We start from the raw sequence: 12160 nt of genomic DNA on the forward strand, positions 1-12160 counted from the left end.
TACGAGTACGGAAGTTGGAAACCATTTCTAATTTGGATGATTGTGATGGGATTGGCGTTGGCACACTAACTGAGGATATCTGATAGTTCTGTTACAATTCAGCCTGCCTTTTAGAATATAAAATGGCTTATTGGATGTGCCTTAAAATATGTTTGATAGCTAGGCTCAAACAAATCAACGTTCTTGTTGTTGTTGTTTGGTTGGTTGGTTGGTTGTCTATTAGGAAAAGCCCCTAATTACCTGGTAACGGAGATCTGGTCCTCAATCTCCACAGTTCCCAGCGCCCGGTTGACCGCGAACATGTTCGCGACGCCTCTCAATCCAGAACCTCGACCGTCGATGTGAGCGACGGCGATATTCCATCGACTGACCAGGGAAGTTCCCCAATCGATGCTCCATTGTTTAGTGACGAGAGCTGTGTCTGGACCGCCATAGCTGAAATCAGAAGTTACATGATTTTAGATAATATTTGTCAGTCGGTCATATTTAGTGCGGCTAGAAACCACAGCACCTAGCGACTAAGTCAAGAATAGACGCCCTCACGGTTACGGGCTAAAGCCTAAAGGTATCTAAAAGTATCGTGGTAAACTCGCGACGTGCCGTAACATGGACCCGCCGTTGTAGCGTCCCTCACTGACCATGCTATAAAAGGTACTGAAGTTCATTACTGACAGCTCAAATTCCTAGAGAAGAGACGTCTACTGTAAAGGTGCATTGCAATTTCAATAGGTAGGTACTTACAGCGTTTGCTGGTCTTCCAACACAACGTCGTCCATCGCGTCTATCTGTTTATGTGTTCGCGATAAACTTAAGAAGTACTGAACGGATTTTCATGTGGTTTTTACCTATTAATAGAGTGATTCTCGATGAAGGTTCAGTTGCATAATTTGTTAAGATTTACCCGTGCGAAGTCTGAATGAGTGACGGATTGAATGTTCTAATCGCGTCAGCAATCTCTATCATAAGAGTACTATACGAGTACTATTACGGCACTAACACAAATCGTAGGTATTACGCCTAGCACTTTTACGGTTGATGTCACTAGGCGTCTCCTTGGGGCGGACAAACAATAAAGCAGGGTATGAAGTATACTTACACATAGACCAGCATAGGCACGTTAGTCCTTTGCTCATAATCATGCGGAAGCAAAAGTTGGACGTCAGCATCAGGGAAGCCGGTGGCAACCGGCACGGAAAGCCGCAGGGTCACGGGCAGTATACGGTTGGAGACCACGGCGCTTGTTGCGTTGTTATCGTCCCAGTCCAGCTCAAGCGTGCCGTTCTGGAAGACAGAAGGTTTGTTTTTTAAGAAAGAGGGAAAAAAAGGTTTTTAAGTTCTCGTAATATTATTTTTAAGAAACGGTTTTATTCCTAGTTGCTCCCATTGATTGCAAAGCTGCCAGTGTTTTATTTGGTGGACGGAAAAAGTAGCTAATGAAGAAGTCTTAAATAGCGGTCAAGAAAAACGGTGCTTATTAAGAACCATCGAAATCAGAAGAAAATATGTTGAGACACCTGTTTCGACACAATGATTTCACCAAGACCATCATAAAAGGAAAATTTGAAGGAAACAGGAAGAGAGGGAAGCCAAGAGGGGCATATATGGATCAAGTGAAAGTGAACCTTCTGTCGTATTACTCTGTCCAAGAAAAGGCTAAGAAAAGAAATACGTAGGAATTGCTTCACCAACAAGAGCGCAGCTCTTAAGCTTATGGTGATGATGGTCTTTCACAAGCGAAGCGACAAACCTCTGTCAATACAGATATGAAAAAATTCGTTTCCACGAGCTAAAAAATAATAAGGATTCGGGCCGTAATTTGATGACTTAGGTTACCAAAAATGATATGTCCACATTAATCAGTACTAACATGTAAATACATTTATTCACTCAGGAAGAAGGTTAAAACAAAAAAAAATGAAAGTATTTTAGCACCTCGGTCGCTCAGATATTTTTAACATTAATCCATGCTATGAATTTTTCATGTCACTATATGATGTTACTATATATGTTGTATTTACTTGTAAAAGAGCTCTTGAGGCCTACTTACAGAATAAATTTTTGAAAATTGAAATTTTCCAATTTTGAATTTATAATACGTACTTACTTAAACATAATGGATTTGAGTTGACCTGAAAATCAATATCGATACTTCTAATACTTCAAGGCCATGCGATAGTGTGTAAAGATAAGATTATGTGTAATTGTTATTGTATTTATCAAGCAATATGTTATCGCTTCTGTATGTATTTGGGGCAAACCTTGTACTTACTAGTCGATGATATGTACTTATGTGCTCGGCAGTAACATTAACTAGCTGGGCCGAATTTCACGTTCCCATACAAACGGAGTTTCGTTTTCATTTTAAAACTACGTATGGGATTGTAACTAAACTTTGTACATACAATGACATGAGGTATATGTATGCCTGTAATTAGTTTACATAGCTCCAGCTTATGAAACAAACGAAACAGAGCAAAAACAAGTTATGTATGAAAAACTTAAATTCGCTTTATTTTTGTAACTATGGTATCTGAAGCTACACAAACTATACTATTGTAAGTAAAAAGTGTCAGAGCAATCTAGATAGTCTTTTTAAAATGAGAGCGTAACTACGATTGTATGGAGAACCGACTTTTAAACAAGGAGTCCGATTCAGATCAACAATTTGTTATAGCTTTGAACTAGTTTTGACACGACCTTGACGATCGTCTTGGTGATTGGGCTTCTAAAGAGACAGATCCTATTTGAAAGAGAAATACTAAGAAGAAGTACCTACTTTAGTAGCTATTTTTGCAATTTTGCGTTAGAGAAAATTTTGGGTCTGAATGTAGCAAATACGAATGTATGAACTCGCTAATGAAGCCACACTTGTTGCGTAACCACACTTACCCGTTACTTAGTTTGTTCATTTGCTATAGGAAAGTACAATTTGATAAAGTGGAAATGATGACATGCTGTTTTGAGAAACGAGTTCTTTTTTGTTAAAAAATATTACAATACAAAATACATATAACAAATAAATACAAATGAAGACCTATGGCAGATCAGGTTCAGCGCAGATTGACAGTGATCATGTTCCCATCTTCACTGATAATACCATCATTGTACAGTCCGCCTTCTTCCCTGACTATCTTGCACTTGAACTTGAATCACTTACTAAGAAGTTTTTGCATTATTTGTAGTATTTACAAATAACCATCAAATAACTCATGGCGCTACAACTCTTTATGGTTCTTCTCTCGTATATTATATTCTTCAGTTGTGACGATCCTTGTCGTCCAACCTTCCCTTTCTTAGGTCCTGGTATTTTATGTTGTCGCGTTTACCTTATCATGAACAGTACTTACGTATCATAGATGATTCTCAATTCATCAGGATCTTTGTTTCTTTTTCTATGTCTATGCTCCTTGGTTACTTAAAGACGGATGAACCGATTTGTTTAAAAATATATATTTGAAAAGGTATGTGTCAAAGAAATAGTACTCACAGAGTTATAGATGAAGACCTGTGGCAGATCAGGTCCAGCGCAGTTGACAGTGATCCTGTTCCCATCTTCACTGATAATACCGTCATTGTACAGACACTGTCCACCATCTTCCCTGGCTATCTCGCACGTGAAGCAGTCCACGGTGCCTTCGGAGTTGACGGAGTAGATGTGCTGCTCGGCGGAGTCGTTCATGCTTGTGGCCTTGTACCAGCTGGAATTTGTGAATGTGGGGTTAGTTAGGAATTGCGAAATTATCTTAATCGAAGTAGTCTAAATACCTAAATATTAAATGGCATATCTCTTAGCTTTAATACATATAAATACACTTCAAATTAGCTCCTTATAGCATAATAGATCCGAATGTTGCTAGGCAGAGTGATGGCAGGTGGACTAAAGTGTTAACGGAATAGTGGCCGCTTTCGGATGAAAGAAGCCCCTGGCGTCCGTTGGCTCGTTGGGTGGACGACGTTCGGAAAATTGCGGGACACTTCTGGATGCGATTAGCTCAGGATCGGGACAAGTGGCGTACTGGAAGAGAGGCCTATGCTCAGCAGTGGGCGATAAAGGGCTGATATGATGATGATGATGATGAGATCCGAATAGAATTTCCCTGTTGAACTTTAATATCAATGTGTTTAGCGAGGGCTGCTAGCTTTCTGGTCGCCAGTGCTGTTAACTTGCCTCTGGACAAGATCGCAGGGAACCTTCAAATGAAGGCAGCGCATTTTGCACGAGCAGCATATGAGGATTTATTTGAATATCTTTTGGGGGCCTATGCCCAGCAGTGGGCGTCTGTAGGCTGATATTTTTTGAACAAACCAGAGTGTGATTAAAGTGTTGCAACGCTTGCTTGTATGAGCTTACATGATATCATCATCAGTCCACTTCAAGATCTCAGCGACGGTATGGGTAGTATTCACGCGGTTCTGCAGCGTCCAGTCATTGCCGGTTGCGGGAGCTGATATTTGGACAATTTGTTTGTAGAGGGTACCATCGACTGCCTGGAATTTTAAAAATATGGTCGAGTGAAGTGGTTTGAAATTTTTGTCTTTATGCATTTACGGATCACCTTTCTACGAAATTAAGCGTATAAGAATCGATCTGAGAATTTTTGGTTTCTACTTAATAATATGTACTCATAAATCTTATGTAGTGTGTTGCAGTGTCCGAGCGAGATTCAAGTAAAACTAGAATGACATAATCTGTAGCTATAAGAGTGATCCCGTAATTGACATTCATTTGAATTGATAGCTCTTGGATCTCCATAACGTAAATAAATAAATACGAGTAAATAAGCCTACTTGAGATTACCACACATTGATGCTTCCGTAATAGTTAAGCATAAAAATGTGACGAGAATGTGATTAGTTATTTTAGTGACTATGATCTACTCGTATAAATGACAAATGAACAACAATTGAATAGGGCATTTAACTACTAGTCAAATTAGTTTCTTTTTTGAACTGTCAAACCGATGTGCCACTATGGAATTTATGATATAAATGTGACCGTGACGTACATAATATATTTGATATTATGAAATACTAGCAAATGACATCACGGTCATATTACCTACTCTAAAATTGAAATTGAATATAAAAATAACTGCTGTCTACGTTTCTCAATTAATGTGCTGGTGCTTTGTTTCATGCATGGTGTGAAATAATTTATTTTTCTACTCGTGGACTGTAATGGTTGAATTAAGAATTCGTATACCAAACTGTAATTGGGTACTTTTCATTTATGGGCTCCCAACTCAACTATAATATTCATTTCGAAACGGTTTAGTCAACTATAATAAAATGGACCAATCACAGCTCGCCGCGGTCAAGAGGACGAAACAAAACGATAGCTCAAATTAATTATTTATTTTAGGTTGTATAGTAGAAGCAATTGCTTCATAAGTCATAAACGCACATGTGACACCCTTAATATAGCAACATCCATAGACTACGAAAATCGCTTACCATTGCTTGTTAGTCTCCATAGGCTACGGTGACCAAAATCGAGAAAAAGATGTCTAAAAATTTAATTTATCAAGGAGCAAGTACCATGGCCTTATGAGTTACGAGAAGGTGTCGTTGACCACCCCGCCGGGTCCCGGCGGCCGGGGCGCGTACGAGTATGAAGGTATCGCGGGTGTTCGCATATCTTAAATAGCGGTTTACTTTTGGCTTGTTTACTTGTATGATTTTATTAGTTTAAAGTATTATTTTTATTGACTCGTAGAAAAAGTAGGTATTGTATATAACAGTGATATAATCTAGCTTTTCAACCTCGTACCCCACTTTGGCAACTCAGCAAGCTTCGTTGCCAAAACATGGTACTCAACTGAAAAGCTCTCTAGTATACCACGATTGTATAAAATACTATTTAAGTACAGCCAACATTCCGGGGTTAAACATCGATTGTTGTGAGTAGTAAAGTAGTATACCTTTAGAATGTTTTGTGATGGATGTGCAGATAGGCAGCTCGCGATATAGGATTGTAGTATTTAAATTCGGGCCGGGGCCGGGCCGGAGCGTTCGACACGTCATTTTCTACGGCGCCTGATCGGTGATCAAGTGGTGCTTTCCATAGAAAATGAAGCCCCGAAAGCTCTAGCGTCTAGTGTGAGTCATCCTTTACAGACAGGTAAAAGAGGGGCTATATGTATATGGTAGCTTGATGATCTTCGTAAACACTTTATAAAAAGCAGTCCGTGGCGGTAAGCAGAGACGCCATTAATTTTACTTCAATACTCAAATCCTCTGATGTAACCGAGAGGTAGTTTCTGAGTTGATCACTGATCATTGGTCAGATTACAGTTACTTTCGTATTGACTAGTGCTTGTGCTAATTCTAAGAATTAGATTGCCTATCGTACCTTCAGGTACCTTATCGAGCCGTGGCATTAGCCTTATATTGAGCATCAGATCTATACATTAAAACATTCTGATTGTTTTACAAACCAACGATTTTCCACTTTTTAAAATAAAATATGTATAATAATTAGATTTTAATTTATATATTACTCACTTGAGGCAAGATGGTGATGAAAGCGGTTCCTTGCGCGTTAAAGATGAGAGGAATGTTGTCGATCCAGCCATTGGTCTCGGTGTATGTATAAATCTGAAATTTTACACAATTTTTTACACAATGTGTTTGTTCTTAAGGGGCCCACTGGTTACTAGTTCGCCGGACGATATCAGCCTGTCAGTTATTCGCGATTGTCAGTTTTTGTCAGTGCCTTTAAATTCATTAGTTGTTAAGGTAAAAAATATTTTATTTAATCTTGAATGATTCACAGCATCCCAGGGTTCTTTAATTTATGTATACTCTGATGGATATAGCACAATGAGTAATTAAAATTTAATATGAAAATAAATAAAAACTTTAAATATATTTATATTATTCGTAATGCCAACAAATTAATTCTAATTCTAATAACACTATAGTATTTTAGAGGCTTCGAGAAAGGAAATAACATTTGTCTGTTAAAAGAAGAGTGATTTTTTTCCCTTTATAATCCATTTTTTAATGAAGGTTTATCTGTTTTTCAGATATCGGATTTTGGCTTCTTCGCTTGAAACATAAGGTAAAGAATCCCGACCATGTCACCAATGATGTCTATCGTCCGATCTCTGTATGATATACAAAACTCTTCAGAGCGATAGTGTTATTGGTGACGAACTTCACTGCTTTCAGGACTGATAAACGAGGAAGGCTACCTGGGTGCAAGTGGTAGTTCCAAGGATGCAAGTTAACACCCGTATAGTGGTCTGGACGCGGTTGGTTCACATCAGGGCGATGGTGTCACTAGTGACGAGCTTCAAGAGGGTTGATACAAAAAGAAGGCTACCTGGGTGCAAGTGGCAGCAGGCTCCAAAGGTGCAAGTGAGCACCCATATGGTGGTATGCACGCGGTTGGTCCACATCAGGGCGATAGTGTCACCAGTGACAAACTTCACTGCTTTCAAGATAAATACAAGAGGAAGGCTATCTGGGTGCAAGTGGAAGTTCCAAGGTTGCAAATGAGCACCCGTATGGTGGTCTAGACGCGGCTGGTTCACATCAGGACGATAATGTCACCAGTGACAAACTTCACTGCTTTCAGGACTGATAAAAGAGGAAGGCTACCTGGGTGCAATTGGCAGTTCCAAGGGTGCAAGTTAACACCCATATGGTGGTCTGGACGCGGTTGGTCCACATCAGGGCCTTGGTGTCACTAGTGACGAACTTCATGACTTCAGGGTTGATACAAGAGCTTCACGAGGGTTGATACAAAAATAAGGCTACCTGGGTGCAAGTGGCAGCTCCAAGGGTGCAAGTGAACACCCACATGGTAGTCTGCACGCGGTTGGTCCACATCAGGGCGATGGTGTCACTAGTGACGAACTTCACGAAGATTGATACAAGAGGAAGGCTACCTGGGTGCAATTGGCAGTTCCAAGGGTGCAAGTGAGCACCTGCATGGTGGTCTGGACGCGGTTAGTCCACATCAGGGCGATAGTGTTACTGGTGACGAACTTCACGGCTTTCAGGATTGGCCTAAAACATAAAGATTACTTATTTTGAAGTTTTGTTTTTTTATAGAACATAAAATGTAAACAGCTGCATTAATATGAACTGTATTGCAGTCATTTGCGCCCACCTCGGTACATAGGGGTGTTTATGTATCTAGTAGATATATAAGTATAAGAAAGTTTAGTAAACTTAAATTTACTTATAATTTATGTTAGTTTTAGATTAGTTTAGTCATAATACAGATTGTAACAAAAATAGTGGGGTACCGTTTAAGGGCAAATTTAGTATTTTTTTCTTGCATTTCCAGTATGGCAATTTTATTGAGGTTGCGATGGCATGGTTGCATTTTTATCGCCTGTTACTTTCGCACATACATATTTGTTAGAAGTGTTGTTGTTGTTGTGTTGTTGTTTGTGTGTGTTGTTGTTGTTGTGTGTTGTTGATGGTGATCGGCGATAAAAATGCAACCGTGATACCCTCATTTTGGATTAAATCTGTTCGGATTGAGACTACATCAGCATTACTGCTTCAGTATTGTGGTATGACATTGCTACCGACTAGTTTGCAGCCACAAATATCAAAATTTATATGATTTTAGCTGTCTTAAATAGTTTGAACAACAAAAAATAGGCGCGTTAGAAACCTTCAGGCCAATCCGAACATGCACTGACATCAAAGATAAAGTAGTTTATTTTTGAAGTAGGCATATTACAATGCGCTAATGAACGTCAAATAAAGCTACACCGGTTCAGGCAACAGGAGTCATTTCTCCATACAAGCGTACTCGACTGTTTCCTCCGTAGTTTTTGAAGCTAGAGCAATGATTTTTTCAACACAGATTATTATTATTAATATCTGTGTGGGACTGTTTTGCTTTTTTAATATTTTTGTTTATTAAGGCGCTAGTGCGCTTCAATTATTCGCAAAAACGGCCTACTTTACAAGACTGCATAGAGAAGCATGGTATTCAAAACTGACATCAATTAGCCTAAAAAGTAAAACAGTCCGACACAGATAATTTCATACCATTTAGATCTCAAAATTTCGTTACATTGGGTTAAGTTTTGGAGGAGGAAACAGTCGAGTACGAAACATCATTTTTTGAGATTTTTACGCGGGAATTTTCGCCTAACCTAGTGTTGTCCTTATCGCACTAGTTTTAGGAGCCGCTTCAGTTAGCAAGATGGATATATTCACCTAAAATATTTAAATCTCAGCTCTCGTATCCTCTTAATATGGAAATTGTAGGAGAGGCATTTGCCAAGCGGAGGCATTCTCAAATAGGTTAAAGTAAAGAAGAAGAAAAGGAGCAACACTTACTCATTCAAGTCAGTGGGCGCAGAGTAGACAGTATTAGCGCCGGATTCCAGGTTTCGCAATGTCACCGTCACCGTCGGGTTGGTAGTGCCAGGCTGAAATGAGCAATGATTTTATTTTAGCATATCCTAGCCCTGTCCTGTGGTCTCCAATCTAAAGCCCGCGGATCGGATCCAGCCAAATTGGCCCACAAAAAGTGCAAAATCCGTACAATCCGGCCCGCGAAATGAAAGCGAAGGCCCCTTTCTAGCCGATAGATTCATAAGGATTCTCTCTAAAGGAACCGCGATGCCAGGAGGATGGTTTAAGAAGGTGGAGAAGAGAAGGAAACCAGCTCGTCAACATCAGTACGGTACCGCAACGACTGGATTCAACCATTTGCTGCGCCCTGCAACACCGTCGATGCTGCTGCATGTGTCCCGTCTACATTACCTTACGAAGGTCGATGACATCGTAAAGTATGTAAAAGTAAAGTCAGGTTTCGTCCTGAGGGTTGCGAAGTTGGAATCTCGACACAATGCGAGTTTTAATTATTTTGCGGTGTGCGTTCCGACTGAACGTCTAGCGACCTTCAACAAGGAGGACTTTTGGCCGAAGGGTGTCAAGTTCCGGCGGTTCCGCGGCCGGTTCCCTGACACTGCGGGGTTGCGCAATACATAGCAACCATGATATGGTATGTAGTTTTTACTATTATTTGTAATGTGTCTGCTGGCTTTAAGGTATTTATCTATGAGCAATTAGTTGCGTCAAATAAAGATTTTCATTTCATTTCATTAAAATGGTGACAGGAATTATCTGATGAAGAGTCCGTAGGGCAAACGATTCAACTTTTGGAATAATATCAATAAGGTCTAGGCCTTTTTTCGCCTCTGGTATGACGCAGATCATTATTAACATTCTTATCAATCAGCCTTACCAGCGACGTGAAAAACAATTGCCGGCGCAGAGACCGTGACATAATTGCATAAGTAACAAGTCAGTAACGTTCGTTGTAGGTGAATCCCCGATTTTAACATTATTATGAGAACTGTTTAGATTGACATACTTTTTTTAAATATAATAATTGTAGTTTAATAGGGGGCATAAAGGCAGAAAATCATAAGGAAACATTAGATATGGTACGCCCCGTGACACTGGCGACGGAAGATATATTTACATTATGATATTTATGATCCTCCCGCGGCTTTTTACTGTTTATCTCAAATTACGCTGAAAATAAGAACAGTGAACTCTCGATTGTCCGATACATCCAGGAAACCAACACTAAAACAGAGGTGCAAGTGATCATTCCAAGTTCATGTCCAAGTTTAAGTACTATCTACGCTTTCATACATAAAAGTGCTCTTTAAAAGTGGCTAAATCCAGATAAAGATAACCAAGCGAATTTTCTTTGAATTGATTAATTAAGCATAGCGTATTTATACGACATACTTAAAAACATATTTTTCCAATAATCCGATTTTCCACTAATCCGGCCGTCTTGTGTCAGCGTTAGTGCCGGATTAATGGGATAAAGTATACTTTTGTTTAAAATTTTGCTCGTCAGTAGACTTAAATCGACCGGGATATGAACCATTATCTTTTTTTTTCTTTTTTTTTTTCTTTATTTAGAAACAAACAGTCTCTTATATTGATACATTGTTACAATATAAGGTAATAGACTTATAGACCTTCAGTTTCCTTAAATATAGTATGAAAACCATATAACCTAAATACATATAATTACTAAACTAAACCTGAAATTTTAAGTTGCCAAATCGAAGTTACAAATAATGCTCGTACATCCTAACAAAATCTTTTATATTGTTTTTGAGCTCCCTTTATTTCGACGCAGTCTGGTCGTTCACTGACAGATCCAGGCGCTTTTGTGTTTGTTTGGGTAACCAATAAATGTTATCAATACCCGAAAATGTACAAATTGTTTACTTTTATTTTAATACCTAAAGATGCAGAGTCCAGTCATTTTGAAATGAGACGCGACCGAAGCCCAGCGGGCCAGCTTCATTGCGCACCATGTAGCCGCTTGATCAGTTGGAGGAGACGCCGTCATCGGACTCGGAAGACTATGTTAGTTACTATTTTACAAGCTTTTACTTAATTTCACCCGTCCCGTTATACAGACAGACGTCTGTTGGTCTGTAATCAAATCTTGCAAGTTAAATTTGACCCACTTCCCGGTTTCCGATGAAGATGAAAATTTGCATACATATGTAAGTCGGGTGACAATTCATTATTATGGTTGAGACAGGGGGTGACCATAGGAACTCCGTGATAAAACAACGAAACCTAATTGTGTTTGGGGTTTTTAGAAGTGTCTCGATGAGTATTAGTTGCCCGTGGAATGAAAAGTGCAATCAGCTATAAAAGCTTGTACCAAAAATGAAATTTTTGTCTAAAACTTTTTAAGGCCTTTTTCAATAAAAAAACACGTCAAGGCCGTGTAGTCTTTTCTAATGCTAAAAAAACGAGGTATTGCGTATGAGTTTGGCGGGTATCAAATTAAGGTCTTTTATTATAACGATCAAATTATCCGTTGGTATTCTGGTCACAAATTAATTCCGTATACGGGAACCGCGCCAAACCGGTTTGCAGAGCACTTTCACTCGCCGTTAGCGACATGCTCGAAATACAGACTAGTTAAGAGTATAGATAGTTCATTTCCATTAAAGCAAAGAGAATTGAGTATAGAGGCGTATTGTCAAAGTAAATTTTGTAGTCAACTTTTACTGCCATCTTGCGACACAGGACTAAAAGTCTTAGAATGACATATGGTTATTTGACCCATGTTCTTTCACTGATATGTGTTAAATATCAAACGGTGTCGCCATCTACTCGAGTATAGGCCAAAGGA

At 39.2% G+C, this 12160-nt stretch overlaps 1 protein-coding gene across 3 annotated transcripts in view; it reads right to left on the reverse strand.

The window, feature by feature from the left end:
• The window catches only part of LOC133517334 (venom dipeptidyl peptidase 4-like), an 89688-nt gene that overhangs the window by 4456 nt on the left and 73072 nt on the right, over nt 1-12160 (reverse strand). For all 3 annotated transcript variants that reach the window (XM_061850598.1, XM_061850599.1, XM_061850600.1), the window contains 7 exons: nt 9313-9404; nt 7896-8016; nt 6505-6597; nt 4352-4488; nt 3488-3698; nt 1097-1281; nt 241-435 (listed from right to left, as the gene is read on the reverse strand). In XM_061850598.1, the coding sequence (XP_061706582.1) occupies nt 241-435; nt 1097-1281; nt 3488-3698; nt 4352-4488; nt 6505-6597; nt 7896-8016; nt 9313-9404 (1034 nt within the window). The remainder of the gene's footprint in view (nt 1-240; nt 436-1096; nt 1282-3487; nt 3699-4351; nt 4489-6504; nt 6598-7895; nt 8017-9312; nt 9405-12160) is intronic.

This window comes from Cydia pomonella, chromosome 4, assembly GCF_033807575.1.
Source record: "Cydia pomonella isolate Wapato2018A chromosome 4, ilCydPomo1, whole genome shotgun sequence".
NCBI classification, from domain to species: domain Eukaryota; kingdom Metazoa; phylum Arthropoda; class Insecta; order Lepidoptera; family Tortricidae; genus Cydia; species Cydia pomonella.